The sequence below is a fragment of the Phodopus roborovskii genome, unplaced genomic scaffold, assembly GCF_943737965.1.
Source record: "Phodopus roborovskii unplaced genomic scaffold, PHOROB, whole genome shotgun sequence".
Lineage (NCBI taxonomy): Eukaryota > Metazoa > Chordata > Mammalia > Rodentia > Cricetidae > Phodopus > Phodopus roborovskii.
In genome coordinates, this window is record NW_026126482.1 from 3,774,195 (window position 1) to 3,793,355 (window position 19,161).

At 41.1% G+C, this 19,161-nt stretch overlaps 1 protein-coding gene across 6 annotated transcripts in view; it reads left to right on the forward strand.

The window, feature by feature from the left end:
• The window catches only part of Agtpbp1 (ATP/GTP binding carboxypeptidase 1), a 118,046-nt gene that overhangs the window by 62,419 nt on the left and 36,466 nt on the right, over nt 1–19,161 (forward strand). For all 6 annotated transcript variants that reach the window (XM_051194162.1, XM_051194164.1, XM_051194166.1 and 3 more), the window contains 4 exons: nt 1,783–2,468; nt 10,675–10,758; nt 12,126–12,212; nt 12,294–12,442. In XM_051194162.1, coding sequence (XP_051050119.1) covers nt 1,783–2,468; nt 10,675–10,758; nt 12,126–12,212; nt 12,294–12,442 — 1,006 coding nt within the window. The remainder of the gene's footprint in view (nt 1–1,782; nt 2,469–10,674; nt 10,759–12,125; nt 12,213–12,293; nt 12,443–19,161) is intronic.

Here is a 19,161-nt window from a genome sequence, read left to right on the forward strand (position 1 = left end):
TTGTTTGTTTTTTTCTGCTTTGATTGTGCTGGGTTCTTAAGTCTTGATTTTAAAGTGTAAGTTTTTCCAGGCATGGTGGCACACAACTTTAATCTCAGCACCAGGAAAACAGCCCCGGTGGCTCTCAGTGAGTTCAGAAGCCAGCTTGGTGTACACAGTGAGCTCCAAGCCAGCAAGTGTGTGTTTGGGCTAGCCAACCTCTAAGACTTGAGTAGCTTTGCTATAAACGTTACTCTCCAAATCCCATACCCTTAATTACAGTTGATTAAAGAAGATTACAGTAAGTTTATATCTGAGACATCATAAATATTTGCCACTGTCTCATGTGTCTTTGGGAGTATACTCAGGAGCCTTGGAGTACAGTGCAAGACAGCCTCCTGCCTCCCAGTTCCCTCCCCATTCGCGTCGGTTTGAGGCTCCTTGGCACTTTGAAATAGAGTATGAGAAGGAGGCCGGGAGCCAGGGAGAAAGGGGTTGGTGTTGGTGGGGGCGGTCCAGTGGGAAGCAGTCAGGGAAGGAGGAGGAGCCAGAAGAGTATTGGGTAGGTACGTTTTTATCCATGTAACCTACAACAACAGTTGAGTTACTCTTTCTAATGTGTATGGTTTCCCTTGAACCATTTGGCGATGAATACTTTGTAAATCAGGGCAGACAAGTAATGTCGTAGTGGTTTTGGGTGGGACTTGATTAGCATACAATGCCTTCTCCTATTTTCCTATAATTATATGCATATAGGAATATATAATGCTATACAAGTTATAGCTTTGGTGTGGGAATACAGTAGAGTACATTTATAATGGGTGTTAAGGTTAGGAGTTAGATCAGTGGTTCTCAACCCATGGCTGCTACTCCTTTAGGGGTTGAACAACCCTTTCACAGGGTCACACATCAGATATCCTGCATATCAGATATTACATTACAATTCATAACAGTAGCAAATTATAGCTATGAAGTAGCAACGAAATCCCTTTATGGTTAAGGGTCACCACCACATGAGCTGTGTTAAAGGGTCCCGGCATGGTGAAGGTTGAGAACCACTGTTAGTATTGAGGCATCTGTACTGGCCTGTCCTTGTGGTCCTGACAGGATGCGCTCTGAGCTGCAGCCACGTATTTACTATGTTCCCGTCTTCCCCTGCCTCTGTCTCCTCCTCCTCTCCTCTTTCCCACTGCTCCTGTCCCCGGAGGCCAGTCTCCCCAGTCTGATCCTTTCCCCTAATAAAAACCCCTTTGGCTGGGCGTTGGTGGTGCACACCTTTAAACCCAGCACCCAGGAAGCAGAGGCAGGCGAATCTCTGTGAGTTCGAGGCCAGCCTGATCTACAGAGCAAGTCCAGGTGTGAGGTCATCCTGGTCTACAGAGTGAGTTCTAGGACCAGCTCCAAAGCTACACAGAGAAGCCTGTCTCGAAAAACAAAACACAAACAGACAGACAGACAGCCCTCTCCTTGAACCCCGTCACATGGTGTTTTCCTCTCTCTAGTCACACTTTTAAATTGCAGCTGACCCCTGATAGAGAACTCAGGTTCTCATGCTTGCTAAGCAGGCCCTCTATTGTTGGACTGCCCGCCAGTCTTTGTGTGTTTGTTTATTTAATGTGCATTAGTGTTTTGCCTGCATGTGTGTATGTATGTATGTGCACCATGTGCATTCCTGGAGCCCAGGGAAAATGGAAGAAGGTGTCAGGTCTCTGAGATAACATGTGAAATAAGTATGATCTCACTTTCATTAGCGTATTTTAGTACTGGCAGGTAATAGATTAAACTTGTTTTTTTCTTAAACAGGACTATGAATTAATCTCTAAAGAGCCCAAACCTTTTGTGTTTGAGGGGAAAGTTCGAGGCCCTATTGTTGTTCCCACAGCTGGAGAGGAAGCATCTGGGAATTCAGGTAGTGTAAAGAAAGGAGCTATAATGAAGGAGAAAATGTCTCCTAAGGGAGAGGAGGCCAAGGAGGACATCAAGGGCGGTGACAGGATGCTGCCGCAGCTCGGTGGTCAGAGCAGAGCGGCTTCTTCTGTACACAGCTTCAGCAGCGACATTGTGAAGGCCCTAGACCGGATCACACTGCAGAGTGTCCCCTCACAGACAGCCCCCGGCCTGGCTGCAGGCACTAGGAAAGACTGTGGTCTGCCGCTCACTGTCCTCTCGTGCACGAAAGCATGTCCACACGTGGCTCCCTGTAGCAGTACTCTTTTTGATGGACGGACAGTACAGCTTGGGAAGCTGTGTTGTACTGGGGTTGAAACTGAAGATGAAGAAGACAGTGAGTCCAACTCGTCCGTGGAACAGGCCTGCTCTGTTGAAGGCCCTGATGGACCAACACTCCATGACCCAGACCTCTACATTGAGATTGTGAAGAATACAAAATCTGTTCCAGAATATTCAGAGGTGGCTTATCCTGATTATTTTGGTCACAGTCCACCTCCATTCAAAGAGCCTATTCTAGAAAGGCCTTACGGTGTGCAAAGGTGAGTGGCAGATTTCTTCTGCCTCATAAGTAAGACTATTGTCAAAATGTGAGGCATACTTACAAATTCTATTTGGGGTCCCTAGGAGAAATTTACTTTCAATTACAGGTACATTGGTTAGTATGCTTTGTGTTGCTTTAAAATTGCCCCTGTTGATAGTCGTGTGGAAAGTGATCCATGCTTGCTATACTTTGGATTGTGAATGAGTAAGTTCATTAGATGTATAGCAAGAAAAAGAACACCTGGCAGGTAGCAGATAGATAACAGAGCCTCAAATCAGGCAGAGCATCCAACAGAAATGGCCAGAGGAGCCCTGTCGGCACACTCCCAGGTGGTGTCCCACTTGCGGTGATCTCAGGTATCTCATGGTCTGGGTTAAATCGTAGTGACCTGTTGGAAATATATTTTCCCTTCAGCAGCTCTCAAAGGTGCAGTTTACAACCCTTGATCTTGTCCCAGGGCCAGGGTATCAGTGTGCGCCAGGACAGGGATTTCTGAGGACACTTGGGATAAACATGCTTGAGTCTGAGACCAGGGGCCATTTACCTTCTTCCTCTGTCCGTCCTCAACAAGTGTGAAAAGCACATGATAATGTACTAATATAATTACTTAAGCTCACTTTATTTTATAAGCATATTACTTATTTAAATGAGAGAATAATATGAACCCGATGCAATGTAGAAACTTGGTTTAGGTTGCACCTAAGAATATGAAGGATTATTTAATGATGTTTGAATAAGTACTGTCTTATCAGTATTTAGTAATTTTTTATTAATACTTAGTTTTGACATTATTTTAAAATAGGCTATAAATTAAGCAATGAGGTATTATTTTGTTTGAAAATTTAGCTGGAAATAAAGAGTGAGAATCTAGTATTTGTGAAGGCTCCAAGAGAAGTGATATTTAGTGTGCCATAAAGCAAACAGAAATTGTTGCACCAGCCAGTGCGTATACTCAGCATGTAAAACTCAGTATGGAAAAAAGCCTGCATAAAATCTGTTTCATGTGTCTGAACTGTTTTTGGTGACTTGTAAAGAATGATGCCTCATCAGTTTTTGGTATACTCTTGTGGCAAGTATAGTCTATACAGAAAAGGAGGCTTGCCGTTTGCCTATGAGCATCCTACAATACAAGCGTCTTTAAGCCACAGTTGTGCACTTTACCTGTAGCATCTGGTACCACTTAACACTTCACTTGACAACTTAGTGGTTTCCCCCTCCAGTGACAGAATGGAGTGATTGTGACAGAAATCTTGTGGCTTTTAAAGCCAGATGTTTGCTGGCTCTTATAACTAGGTAGTCTTAAGGCCTTGAGGTTTTACATTCAGATCAGAAATGTCAAATGTGGTTAGCTAACAGCTGTTAATAAAGCTCCCAGAAATGCTTATTTCTTGAAACACATTGAGGATGTTTACTTTAGTTTGTGCATGTCAGTGGCCTTGTCTCTTTGAACCTGTCTTGAGTGAATGATAGACATTTTGTGAATAATTTGCCAATGTAATTCCCTATCTGAATCTAGTAACATTACAAATGAGAAGTGTAGCACGAATAATACAATATAGACCCAGAGACAGATATTGTGGTTCAAGCTGAAGGTCAGAGAAGTAAAGTGGCCAGCCACCAGAGAGCTCGCACCTCTACCAGTGTTCAGACTGAAGGGTGATCCACCAACCTCAGACTGCGTCTCCAGAACACACTGAGCTCCTTATATTCCCTCTAGTGCTGGGATTAAAGGTGGGAGCTCTGTTTCTCTTTTAGACTGATTCAGTGTCATGTAGCCCAGGGTGGCCTAGAGCTCACAGAGATCTATCCATCTGCCTCTGTCTCCTGAGTCCTGGGATTAAAGGTGTATGCCACCACTGCCCAATCTCCATGGCTCTGCTAGCTTTGCATTCTGATCCCCAGGTGAGCTTTTTAAAATCATAAACAATACATCACCGCAGTTTCCCCCCTTTTGTCTAATACAAAAAAGAAAGCTGTAAATGGAGTTCTTAATTGGTCTAGATAATAAAAGACAGGAGTCAGGTAATGGAGGCAAATGCTGGGAGATCAGAGAGAAGGAGGGAGCCACAGCACACCTCACTTCCTAAGCGTCTCTGCAAAGAAGAGAGCGATTTCCTGTTTGTCCCTGCTTATATCCGTTTAGTACCCAGCCATGTATGACATTTCCTGCCTGTCAGTACAGACATCCAGACCTCTGTGGTTAGCTAGTGGCAAGCTCCATCCTCTGACCCCCAGACAGGCTTTATTTGTGCAAGAAAGATATCACCACAGAAGTCTATAACTAATATAAGAAAAGCCATGTACAATAAGTGCAATAACTATATACAATATATACAGGCAATAAGTCTGTCTACAATGTCTAGTCCATTTGGATCGGATTTGACAAATTCAGAGAAAATACTCCATATTCATCCTATCTTGCTGAATACATGAGATTGTACATAATTAACTTTCTATTCTAATTTGCATTATCAAATTATCTTTTGATGTCTCTCAAACTTTTGCACTTTACACCTCTTCATTGAGTTTCTTTTCTGAGTCTGGTAAACAAAGAAAACTGTAATATTCTAGTCTTAAACTCCCTCAGAGACCCAAGAAGAAATTAATATTTACTAAATAAGCAGGAAGTGCGAGCAACTAACTTCCAAAAAAAAAAAAAAAAAAAAAGTAATGACAGAAACAGCTGGCTTCCTGGACACCACCCAAGGGTCTTCTGCAATGTGTGGGCATCCATCTTTGGCCTACAGGCCTAGCGTAACTGACAGACTTTTCTGTGAAGTAGGATTCTGAGAAGGGCTGTCCCACCTTGTCTTGGCAAAGCTTTGCAGTCACTCTGTTTGGTGTCTTGTTTGTCCAGTTTGGACAGCATACTGTCAGCAGTTGAGGCAAGGGCATTTTCTTGACCAATGGCTAATCTTTGCCACAAAGAAAGTAAACTCCATGTGGAGTTTCTTCGATGTCTTATCATCTTCTCTGAAGTAGATTGGAGCTTCCAGGAACAGATGTGTCTCATTGTCATAAAAATCATAATAATAAAAACCTATGCTATTAAAACTTTTTAAATGTCATATTCTGTAGGTCTCTAAAGTGTTTGAAGACAACCTGTCTTTCTAAAATATATACATCTGACCTTGAAAACAAACCCAGTATGACCACAAGTTTGATCGTAATAGGTGGCTGATGACTAACCTTCATTTCCTTGTTATCCTGTGTAGTTGGTAATAATAACTGTCAAGGACTAGGCATTTGCCTTACATTGTTAAATGGGCTGTGTAGGTACATTACCTTGAACAAGATTAGAAACTTATGTGCAGTTTGTTTTAACAAAATTAATCTCAAATTTTATGACATAAAAGTCAATTCAAGTGTAAAATATTTAAAACTGGTAGTTACTTTTAGAAGTAGATTCAACAATCTACCTTTTTACCTTATATCTTTGTTCTCCCTTTTTTCTCTCCTCAATAATCTGTCCTGGGTCCTTTCATACCTGTGTCTCCCTCTCTTTTTAAATAAGAATCTTGGATCTAATCTCTGTTTTAGCTGTTTTCCCTGAGCATTGCCAATAACAACTTGTAACCAACCCCCTTAAACAATGACAAATATCCGTAATGCAATGAAAGACAAAAACTACCCACCCCACCTCTTGGGAATGTGGGCGCTGGGTACCTAAGTTTACTTCCTGCTGTCTGAGGGTGATGGCATCTTTAGGGAGCCTGAAAAGAACAATTTGGGTTAAATTTCAAGTCCTGGCAGAGGTAGCTGTATCATTTTGTCCAGTGTGTGTGATGGGGAAGGGCGGGGCTTGTCTCTAGTCCTGGCTGAAGTAGTGTGTAAGTCTGGATAATCTCCACTCGCCGTCTTGCAGTTGTCATGGGCAGTTTGTAGACCAAAGCCAATCTTTAGTTGGTGTTTTTTGCTTAGCAGTGTTATTATTGTCCTGGTAGAATTGTCATTGTAGGGCCCCAGCCTCCTTTTGGAGACCTCAAAGGTCACTGCTAGGCATGTTCATGGTTCACTGCAGGAAACTTACAGAGACTTAAACCCAGGATCATGTACATGAACGTACACGAAAACCTTTTTCTGAAATTGGTTAGCACTCTATATGACCATTAATATCATGACAAAAACTTAAATATACATATATCTTAATCTAATAAAATTTTAGATGATATACCTCAAGAAAAGCTTCAGTGAGTCAAAATAAAACCAAAGGATTATGAGATTAGCATGGATATAATAGTCCTTAAATGTTTGTTTTTCTTGTGTCCCATACCAGGTGGCTCTTCTGACATGAGGCAGATTTTTTATTTTACCTTTAGCAAGCATGCTTGGGTTTAGAGATGGAAAGGGTCATGCTCCAGCCCCAAAGCCAGCTTTAATCTGTAGTTGGACAGGGACTACAAAAAGACCATTTGCGTTATATGTCCATAGAAAAAGCAGAAACAAACATTTTGGAAGATTTATGAAATTTTGTTCTTTTGGAAATATGATATACCAGTAGGCTAATTTACTCTTCTTCTTGGGACTTTTTTTTGGGGGGGGATGATTTGTCCTTTTTCTTAATGTGTCTTGTTTATCCAGTAGTCTTCAGATTCCTTTGCTGGTTGCCTTTATTCTCCTGAAAAGACAAAAACAAAAGACTCCCCCAATCCGAATTTTGGGGCGGTGCTCCTTGACAAGTTATATCTGATCAAATGAAAAGCGTTTCTTAGTTTTACAGGAGAGTTTAGATTAAATGGCCATGATACTTGATGAATAATCACCTCTTCTACTTAAGAGGTGTCTTGTTCAAATCAAATCTTTATCAGTTTTGATGGTACCCATATTTTTTCCTTCACCAGTGGAAACCTCTTTGCTCTGGTTCCTATTAGGGGGTCAGCACGTGTTTGAAGTACACTGGTTGGTTTGATTCCACAGTTTTTTTTTTTTTTCTGTTACCCAGTGTCTCTCCAACACTGCTGTTCTTTCTCATTAGCATTCAGAAAATTCAAAGTTAATAAAGCACATGCAGCCTTTATATGGGGTCGTTATCACCCCTTCCTGTTTATTTAGCACGTCCTTAAGACACATGCTGGAGCATTGCCTGTCTTTATTTGTGCAGGTTTACCCATGATGGCCATAACTTCTAGCTAACTTATAATTACGAAATTAGCCTTTTCTGAACTCAAAGCAGTTCCCCACCTGAATAGGCATCAATGGTGTGGTACACATATTTTACTTTTTAAATTCTACAAAATGGAATAACACATCCATCCGCCAGATTTCATTCCTTTAGGTACCCTTTGGGCTGCTTCCTGCAGGTAGTGGAGTTTGGATGTTTAAAGAACAAGTAGAACATTTCCTTATACTTCCTTGGCTTGTTGCCAAGCAATGGAAAAGTTGTTTTTTCAAACCTTTGCTATTGACATAGTGTTTTTTTAAATGAAATTCTGAGGCCTTTATTACATTTATTATCAATAGTTGATCAATTTTATAATTACCTTGTGCTTGAGGGCCTGGCAGACCCATATGAGATCAGATGTGTGATATATGTATGTATGTATATATATATGTGTGTGTGTGTGTGTGTGTGTGTGTGTGTGTATATATATATATATATATATATATATATATATATATATATATATGGGATGATTCCTATCCCTGATTATGTCTTGTAAGTGAATAAATAATAGTCAATTCTGTATCATCTGATATAAATACAATAGTTTTAATATGCAAAACAACTCTCTCTGCATGGAATGAATCAGTAATTATATTGAGGGATTCCTTGTGATCCATTAGCACCATGAGAATAGCATATGATTCTGACTTTTGGACAGAATTATTAGGACTTAGATTCACTTAAATTTCCTGATTTATAACCTGCCTTTCCTGATTTATTTACATTTATTGGTGTTTCCCGTACAATGCAAGGAAGGATCCAGTTAGTCCTCTTTATAAGCCAAATTCTCTTGCTTTTGGGGTAATTGTTATTAATCTCTCCCAAAATAATTACTAAAAGCTTTTTGCTAGGGTTCACTTTCTGCCCATAATTTGTCAATTTCATCATTAGTAAAAGGTACTACATTTTCTGCTGGATCTATCCCTGCTAATTGATGAAGTCTCAATTCTCGTTTTAGAATCAACTCACAGATGTTGTCCACATAAGTTTTAAACTTTTTACTGAGTTTATGTGGTAAAAGATGCATTCTATGCTAATGCCCGCTCTGCATTTCAGTTCCTGTGGGGAGTACTCAGAAGGTAATATTAGACTGGAAGGCCGTCAAGCTTGGACCCGCACACTCCACATGTGCCATCTGTGTTTTGTCTTCCACCAATGCCAATTCTCCCTCAGCTGCAGCTGTTAATTCCCTGGGACTGTTTAAGTCCTCATCACTATCTAAGGTTTTGTTTAAATGAATCGGTTGGTCCGGTTTTATACCAATAATGTGCCATAGATGGGAAATGTCTCCTAGCAATCTTTGAAAGTCATTAAGAGTCTGTCATCAGTCTCTCCTAATTTGCACCTTTTGGGGTCTAGTTTTTTTTTTTTTTTTTTTTTTTTTTTTTTTTTTTGGTAATTCTATTTTATAGCCTGGATAATTAATAGAATTTCCTCATTGATTTTATTCAGGAGTAATTTGTTTGTAATACCCAGCAAGTCAAAATTTTTCTCCAAAGTATTTACATTTGATTCACATAGTAAAATGTTATCCATGTAATGGTAAACTATAGATTGAGGAAATTGCTTACATTCCAGTGCCTGCTGTACAAAATGTTGGCACAGGATGGGGTTATTTAACATTCCCTGTGGGAGAACCTTCCATTGATATCTCTTAGCAGGTTGAGAATTATTGTAAGTATTGGGGCTATTTAACATTCCCTGTGGGAGAACCTTCCATTGATATCTCTTAACAGGTTGAGAATTATTATAAGTATTGGGGCTATTTAACATTCCCTGTGGGAGAACCTTCCATTGATATCTCTTAGCAGGTTGAGAATTATTATAAGTAGGCATTGTGAAGGCAAATTTTCTCTGTCTTTTTCTTGTAATGGTATACTAAAGAAACAGTCTTTTAAATCAATAACTATGAGAGGCTATCCTTTAGGCAATAGAGAAGGCAAAGGAATTCCAGAGTGTAAACGGCCCATTGGTTGTATCACTTTATTAACCGCGCTTAGATCTGTTACCACAGTGTACTGGAGTGTAGGTAGCTGTACCTTGGTTCTGCCTGGTGCTTCCCTCCTCCCCACACTATGCAGCAAGGGACTCTGAAGAGCGTGCAAGCATACTGCTGTAGTTTTTTTCCTTTTGTTTTTTTAATCTTTGTGGCGCCCACCATCAGCTCCCACATAAATACACAGACTTATTCTTATGAACGCCCAACCTTAGTTTGGCTTTTATGTAGCCAGCTTTTCTAACTTAAAGCATCCCACTTCGATTTAACTACATTTTGCCTGTGAGCTTTTTACCTCTCTCTGTTTTATATATTTTCCTTTCCTTATTCCTCCATGGCTGGTCGTGTGGTTGAGTGACTGCCCCTGGCACCTTCCTCTCCTCCTTTTCTCCTCCTCGATGTCTTCCCTAGATTTCTCCTACCATTTATTCTCTCTTCCTGCCTCGCTATTGGCTGTTCAGCTCTTTATTAGATAAATCAGATGTTCCAGACAGGCAAAATAACATAGCTCTACAGAGTTAAACAAATGCATAAAAGAATGCAACACATCTTTGCATCATTAAACAAATATTCCACAGTATAAGCAAATGTAATACATCTTAAATTAATATTCCATAACACACTGCTAGTTGGATTCTTGGGCTAAATTCCTAGCTAGGTGGGTTAATATCTAGCAGGATGTCTTAAGTCTCTGGTTTTGTCCTACCTCCGATTATGCACACAGAATCACTTGCCTAATGCCTTCTGTATAGAGAGGCCTAATGGATATTCTGGGCAGGCAGGTGACCTCCCCAACACCCCCACCTTTCCAAGGCTTTACCATGGTTCTTTTCTGTGGTTAGCATTTAAAGCTCAAAGTTTGATATGTACTGATTTTTATTTTGTGTATTTGTGTGTTAATTTTTTGTGTGCAAGTAAAGATTATTTTTATTTTACACCATTATTATTTTATACCCTTTCCAAACTTACTTCAGACAGAGTTGTGCATTGATTTCCTTGGCGTTCTTTTGTGAATTTTATCAACTTTGTCTCGTATGATTTCAGGACAAAGATTGCCCAAGACATTGAGAGGCTGATACACCAGAATGACATCATAGACCGGGTAGTGTATGACCTGGATAACCCCAAGTGAGTCTGAGTTCTAAAACCCTCTAGTCATGAGCTGCAGTTTTTATAATGAAATATTAGTGTTATTTCTAAGCGATAAATAATTACCCTTTTATCGTCTCTTCCCCACACTTCATTGTTGCTGTTTTCATCCTTTAACAGGTAGGTTTAGGATGGTCATGGTAAAGGTTGTTCTTTTTTTTAAAGACGAAAGATAACACAAACCAGTCTAGTCACCGGAGGTCCCACCCTGGCCTTATGTCTTGGCAAGCCAGCCATTTGCTACTTTTAAGTTATCAGTGATAGCATATGTCAGGATTTAATTGCAGTAAATAAATAAAAATTACAACTACTCAGATAAGAGACTTAGTCAGCTCTCTGTGGGCCTTCCTCCTTATTATGTCAGTACACTGAGAAAATTTGACATTTCACCTGTCACCACGTGCAGGAAACGAACTTTTAAAAGTGATTGTTGATAGACATGAGTAAAAGCTCAGCCAAAGGTGGTGACTGAATCTAGAGTATTCTTGTTGTTGTGCATGGCTGAGTCTCCCACTGTAGCTCAGGCTGACCTTCAACTTCCAATAGTCCTCCTGATTCAGGAGGCATGCGTCACCATTCCTGACTTGAAAATATTCTTACCCAAGGAAAGAGTAACACATTTATTAAACATGTAGTTAGTTCATTGTCCATGCTTCCCCGTTAGGTTTGGGAAAACACACCCAGAACCCTGAGTAGGGGCTCGCCAAACTTGTCCCTAACACGTGCGACTATGGACAGAGTCACCAAGCTTGTCCCTAACACGTGCGACTGTGCACAGAGTCGCCAAACTTGTCCCTAACACGTGTGACTGTGCACAGAGTCGCCAAGCTTGTCCCTAACACGTGTGACCGAGCACAGAGTTTACCAGTTCTTGTTTGAGATTGGAATCTTGAGAAGAATGGGGGCTTTCATTGTCTTAGGGTCAGGCCTGTGGGTGCTCAGCCATGGGACAGGTAAAAACCTAACCCTTCCACGTAGCTAAAAGCAAAAACTGCATGATTTGTCAGAATTATGGCTACTTACCAAGCAGTTTTAAAATAAATCACCCTTTCCTATGTGATAATCAGTATTTTAGAAATGGCATTTATTCAGCAAGGCTAAGTCATTATGGGTATAATGTGGGAACAAGTCTCTTGTAATTATAATTTGAGTATAAGTGAAAGTCAAAGTTTTCTTTGTTGTGTTTGCTATATTCTGTTTTAAAAGAAAGGAGGGAAGCAGTGTGTGTGTGTGTGTGTGTGTGTGTGTGTGTGTGTGTGTGTTTAATCTGTCCTCTAGTTTTAGTCTTTGCTTATCTGTTGAAGTATGATATATTCTAATACATTTATTTTAAAACTTTTATTTAGCTATGCCACTCCAGAAGATGGAGATGTTTTGAAATTTAACTCAAAATTTGAATCTGGGAATCTGCGCAAAGTAATTCAAATTAGAAAGTAAGCCATTTAAACATTCCCATTTTGTGTGTGCACAGGTACTCCCAACTTGCCATCAGGTGTCTTTGTCTTGTCTTCTAGAAGCGAGTATGACCTCATTCTGAACTCAGACATAAATAGTAACCATTACCACCAATGGTTCTATTTTGAAGTCAGCGGGATGCGGCCTGGCATTGCATACAGGTTCAACATCATCAACTGTGAGAAGTCCAACAGCCAGTTTAATTATGGTGAGATGCTTGCCTTTTCCTGTGAGGGGTGTGCAGGCAGTTACCTGTGGGACCAGAAATCAGCATGGAATCACTGCCTTAGATAGACTCTGTGTCTCTGGTTTCCAAACCTCAGCCATTTATCATGCACAGTTTGAAGTAACTTTGTGTAGACATTGCTTTAAGCTGTGGCGCCTGTTGCTCTCATCCAGACGGAACACAGTTACAGATACTACCTGCACAGCAGCATGCAGGGGGTTTGTCTTCACCCATCCCGTCAGTATGCTGCATAGGTTTGATTTTAGGGTATTAAATCAGCCTGTTTTTATTTATAGAACAAACCATAGAATTGCTAATGTTTTGTTAAGAATTCTTGCAAATCTGGGCACAGTGGTGAATGTCCGTAATTGCCTCCAACCCCAGCCTAGCAGGATGGGAGGGGGCAGGATGGGAGGGGGCAGGGGCAGTTGGGAGGGGCAGGGGCAGGATGGGAGGGGCAGGGGCGGATGGGAGGGGCAGGGGCAGGATGGGAGGGGCAGGGGCGGATGGGAGGGGTAGGATGGGAGGGACAGGGGCAGGATGGGAGGGGCAGGATGGGAGGGGCAGGGGCAGGATGGGAGGGGCAGGATGGGAGGGGCAGGGGCAGGATGGGAGGGGCAGGATGGGAGGGGCAGGGGCAGGATGGGAGGGGCAGGGGCAGGATGGGAGGGGCATTTGCATTTTAGGCTGAAACTGCACTTCAGTGATGACTCACTCCATAAAGCTCTGGATTTTACCCTCAGCTCTAGAAGAGGAAAAAAGAAAGGAAAATAGTTGTACATTTGTGTGTAGGAAGCTGTACTTCCCCCACCACATCTACTTTTGCTGTCATGGTAATACTGACTTGGTACAACATGGCATGTCTTCCTTCCGTCATATGAACGTCCTTGTTTAGAACTGGTGTTAATTCTGCAAGGCAGGATGGGATTTTCTAGTGAAACCATGTGAGCTTTGAGATTTTCTGTTGTTGGCTGTATTGTGGACTGGGATCTCCTCCTTAGCGGCCGAGGACGGTTGGTGCTCTGTCGCATGGGGACTGAGTTGCAGTAGGTGTCAGTGGGCCACTGTTCCCCTGTTTGCGAGGGCTGTGCTGATTACCCGTTTCATTTTCTGCAATCGTAGCTGCATCTCTGCCCTTCTTTGTCCAGACCTTGCTTAGCTACCTGCACAGAACTCAGGTTTTGCTTACCTTGTACCCACTGAACACCCCATATGGGACAGATACGTTTCTGTTCTTGGTCAGTTTCTGTCCCTCGCAGAATGGACCCTTACTGCACAGTTTTTTGACAGTGTTGGAGAGTGAGCACGTTGTATATTGCCTTCCTTGCTGCTCTCTGAATAATTTTCTTTTCTTTTAAAAATAAAACTCTAGTGTTTGGGAAGGAGAAGTCATTTAAGGCTTCTATGTTCAGTACCTTGAGCTCCAAACTAAGGATTATTTGTCTAGAGTCTAGTCAGTAGTCAAAAACTATGTCTATGGAGGATAAGTACATAAACTTAGCATTTAAAAATCAAACTTGAAATCTAACAAAAGCCAGTCTTTTATATAGTATACACATATTTATAATCTAACATACAAAACATCCCTTTATTACAGATTAAGGAGAAATATATTACAAAATGATAGTGGCCTCCATCATTGGTTACGAAGATCGGAAAGCTTTTAGTGAGAGGCCCGAGGCCCTGCATCACAGGCTTCAAGTCACTTTCCCGAGTTGTTAAAAGCGTATGGTGGTGATGCTCTTTAAAGAGGAATTTCTGGAAGCTAAAGCTTTTGAGAGGTGAAGAGCTTGTTGCCAGTTATTTGTGTGGATGTAGGAAATGGTATACTCTAGAATTACTCATATGAGATAAAAGCTTTGCCATTTATTTAATGAAATAATGGGATGGTTAGAAAGTGTAATATCTGGCATGGTTATAAATACTTTTTAGAGGTTTGAAGTCTTACCTAATTTTCAAGTAATCTTGTTAAAGTAAATGTACATATTTTGATTAAAACAACAATAGTTACATTGGTTTGCATGACTAGTGATTGTAGACAGAAGTTTCTGTCACACCCAGTCCCACAGCCGTTTGTTCCCAAATGAACACACAGAGACTTATATTAAGTTTAAATTCTTTGGCTGATGGCTCAGGCTTCTTACTGGCTAGCTCTCTCTTAATTGTTAACCCATTTCTGTTCATCTGTGTATTTCCATGTGGTCGTATCTTACTGGAGAACGCCTGAGTGTCCTACCTTCCCGGCAGCTGCAGCTACATGGTGTCTCCCTGACTCTGCCTCCTACCTTTCTCTATCCCTATTTGGATTTTCCACCTGGCTAAATCTTGCCTGCCCATTGGTTGAATGAGCTTATTCATCAACTAGTAAGAGAAACACGTATTCACAGCGTACAGAAGGTCATCCCCCCATCAGGTGATAGGAAGATTCTTGGTGTAGTCTGTTTCATACTCTTTATTTTTGATGGTTTTAGTGTATAACACAGTCACCGAATGTGACATTTGTATCCATCCAGGTACTAGACAGCTGCTTAGGCTGCGAGATCAGATGGGAGTGGGCGGGGTCACGGAGGTGTGGCCACTACCAGAATGGAACCTCTCTCAGAAACATGTGCTGACCTTCAGCCTTGTCGTATCTTTAAACTGAAACTCAATCTAAGTGTCATCAAGATAAATAAAGATACGTCTTGAGTTCCTTATTTAACTGAATGAAATGTTTTTAGAGTAGAAAACAACAGTTAAGTAAATTGATCTTATTTGTATCTTGGGTGTCCTTTAAGAGTAAAATATGGAGATATATTCATCTCTGTGCAGTAATGTAATTTTTGAACAGTGCTGTAAGGTAGTATTTTACTAACTTTTATTTATTTTCTTAAAAATAACGCTCTTAACATCTTAAACTTGGTTGAGCAGTTGAAGTTTTACATTGAAAGTGCCTATCTGGAGTAAGCCTCTCTGCTTTGAAAGGCTCTCCCTCCACGTGAGAGATAAAGTGTCTCTTCTTTGTGTCAGTCAGAATTGTAAAATGAGTACACTCCGTAAGTGACCGACTCCCATCAGTAAGGCAGCTCTTGCTGTTCTGTTGTCTGCTGTTTATCTGCTCTCGCGGCTAGCTCTCCCTGGGATGCTCATGTCTGCTCTCCACACTCCCAGCTCGCACAGTGGCGTTCCAAAGGAATGGAAACCGGTGCTGCCCTGTGTGGAGGCAGCCCCTGTGCAGCTTTGTACAGCCTTTACCACAATGCTGACGTTCCTGACACATAACTGCACCTTAACAAATCAGCTCAATAGCCATGCTGTTTTATTATCTGTGTTTAAATGCTCTTGCATAAGGTAAATATAAGTAGCATCCTGTGAAAGTCAGAATAAAACATAGTGTGCAGTGTCCTCCATCTGAGTGGCTGCTCAGCTTCAGACTGCGTTGATGTGTAATGCCTCTTGAAAGTGACACTTAGATCCCCTTGGTAGTTCAGGGTGGTGGATAGGAGCTGCAGGTGTCTGTCCGTCTTCGTGCTTGGGCTTTTCTTCTTTTTATGTATATATGATGTTTCTATATAATCACAGCTGATGGTTTATTTACTTCCTTCAGAAGTTTTCTTTAATGTTGACAGTCTAACCATTGCTTTCCTTGCTGTAGTTGCTACCTTTATCCCCTTTCTGAGACATGTTTTTAGCTGATTCTATAAAGTAGTTTTCTCACAAACGATCCTAAAGCAGTTTTACAATATATACCTGAGAATAATGCTCTTTTCATTTGAGCACTTGAGACTCTGTGTCACTGTCTCCACACCCTCTTCATCCATTTCTTGAAGTGGATTTCCTTACGTTGCCACCAGATGGCAGTTTTACATTTAACAAGTCAGCCTAGCGTCATGCTTCTGTTTTGTTCTCTTTCCTGTATCAACCTCTCAGGTGCAAGTGGCTTTAACCACCTTCTTCTGTAAACCAAGCATGCTCGCAACAGGCGACTGCACAGCCGCAGTTTAGCTGGGTTATCTGGGTTGTTGGTAGTTCAGGCATTGTCCCTTGTGACCTTCCCTTCCGCTGCTGTTTGGGCCTCATGTTATACAGTCCTGTACTAATACTTCCCCTGTGGTCTCATCATGTATGTGCGTTCTTAGAGACAGGAACACAGGGCTGTTCTGCGCATTGGTAACATGTTTAGTGAGTGTTTGTTAACTGCTGCAGAGAATGCCCTTGCACCTCCTTTCATGTGTGTAGGTGTCACTGACCCTGGCCTGCACTTGTTTTTATTAAAGGCCCATGATTGGATGTTACCATGGCAACTTAATATTTTTGCTGTCTTATGTTCTGATGACAAAATAGTTTGTTAATATTTATTTCATGCAAATGAAAGGATTTATCTTTTTGGCTAATGAATAAATTAAAATGCAGTCTCTCTATAGTATGTTGAGTAGATTATACCTGAAACAATCCAAGTTACGTCCTCGGTGTTGCAGCCTAGTTTTCTTTCCAAATAGATTCAGTCAGAACTTACAAATACTATCTTCTTTTTATCAGAATAAATTAATTTAATTAATTAATTTAAAACGTTACACCAGAATAGATTCTTTAAAAAAAAAATTAGAGCATTTTAGATAAGTCTAAAGTGCCCCTTAACCTCAGCCTGAACCATTTTTTCTACTTCCTGTAGTTAGCTGATGTGTCAGGGGGAGGGTGAAACTTGAGATTTAAATGGCTCACTGAGTTGCCCTATCTCAGTGAGGGCCAGGAAATTAGACAGGACTTATGTGTATCAGCAACATTGCTGAGTTTTTGTGTACAGAGAGAATGTCGAATACATTTCCCTTTAAAAGGAAATGTCAGTACTATGGTCAGAGCCCTCACCCCGTGCAGGTTAGGGTGTCTGTCTTTCAACGCAGTCTACTTACAGCCCTCATTTTACTCAGAGCCAGTGGAGCAGACGGAGTTTAGCAGGCTCTCGAAAGCCGTGCATCTGTCTGTCGGTTGTCTCCTTTGCAATGTAAGCTCTGGTTGCAGGGTAACCACTGTGGTCTGCTACATATAGAAGATCAGCCTATTACTGGATTTGTCATTTCTAACTCTAGAAGTTTGGAGACAGCCAGATGTCTCTTACAGAATTTGTCATTTGTCACTGCCAGCACATAATATGAGAATTCAGGACATATGCTACCTAAGCTCTCTTTGAGAAATTTGTACAGGAAGACATGTCAAGATACAGACCTAAGAATGTACACAGGGTTTCCAGTAGCTCTCTTTGGAAGGAGAGGATATGGGAGATGTAAAACTGGTCTTGCTCCGATGGTTTAGTTATTACTTTGACAGAACCATGGAAAACTAACAGCTGATCTAGACCATAAAAGGATGGGGAATGTCACACTAAGAAGAAATCAGCTGACCCAAGAGAAACAAGAAGTTAAAGAAGGAACAAGTATTTCATAAATGGAAAGAGAGCGGGTTGAAGGGGCTGAGGTGGGCGTGTGCAGGGCATCAGTGGGTGCTTTCAGTAGTCAGTTACAGCCCTAGTGCTGTGTGTTCCTCCAGCAACAGAGCACTTGAGATTGAATGATTTGGCAAAGAAAATAAAGCAGGAGTGGTAACTTAAATGTCAGAATTTTAATGGCAAAAACAAAGGCAGAATAGAGACAGGTGCCGTTCACAAGTTGCAACCCTGAAGTTGCCACAAACGTATATGCAGTGGAGTTACCATGAGGCCAACAGAAACAGAGCAAACGCTCCAATAATTAGATTTATTAAAGACAGCTTTTATTAAAATAGAATCTGACATAGCAAGAAATTACAACATAAGCAAGAATGTGAAGATTGGGATTTCTGAGGGTCCCACTTCTGATGAATATTTGAGGATGTACTCCAGCAGTCTGAGAGTAAAGTTTAAGACAGACAGAGACGTTAGGTTTGAGAAATGATGGCACTCATGCAGGGTCCATGAAAAAACTAGATGGTAATAGCTGATGAAGCGCTCTAAAAGTGGCCATCCCCTCCAGCGCCCGAAGTTAAAGATAAAGTGACTGGAGTCTTGAACACAAGAGGAGAGAAGCCTGTCTCCTCCCATCACAAAGATGCAATACAGACAAAAATTGTAAACTAAAAATGCTGGACTTCAAATGTGAGACAAACATATTTCACGTAGGTTGTAGCTCTGGCAAAGGCATGAAGGAGACTTAGGGCTAGACCTGGCTGCATCTTGAGGAGCATGTGCCTTGGCTGGCCTGTGAGCTGCACCCCAGAATCTTAGCCCTGGAGAGTAGCTGCTTGCCAGTTCTTACTGTCTTCCTCGAGCGGCACGGGAGGCCCCCTCCATGTCCTTACCAGGAGTAAGGACTCTTCCATGTCACCACCGGGGTAAGAAGATAGCTGCAGATTTATTGTGATCGAAACTATTGTTAGAGATCAACAAAGAAGTGACAGGTGAAAAAAAAAACAGCTTTTGGAAATCATATAATCGTTATTCTTAAATATACCTTTCTAAAAAAGAAATTTGAAGCTGATGTTACAAAATATTTAGGACTATCTCTTAAGCATGGTAGCTACCAGCCATATGAGGCTATTGAAATTGAAATTTGAATTAAAAATTTGAGTTCTTGTGTAGAGCTAGACTCATTGCTAGTGATTAATGAATGCCCCTTTATATAATACACTTAATTTTAGTAGAAGACTAGCTGACTCAGAATTAGGGAGTATAGCTAGACCAGCATTATCTT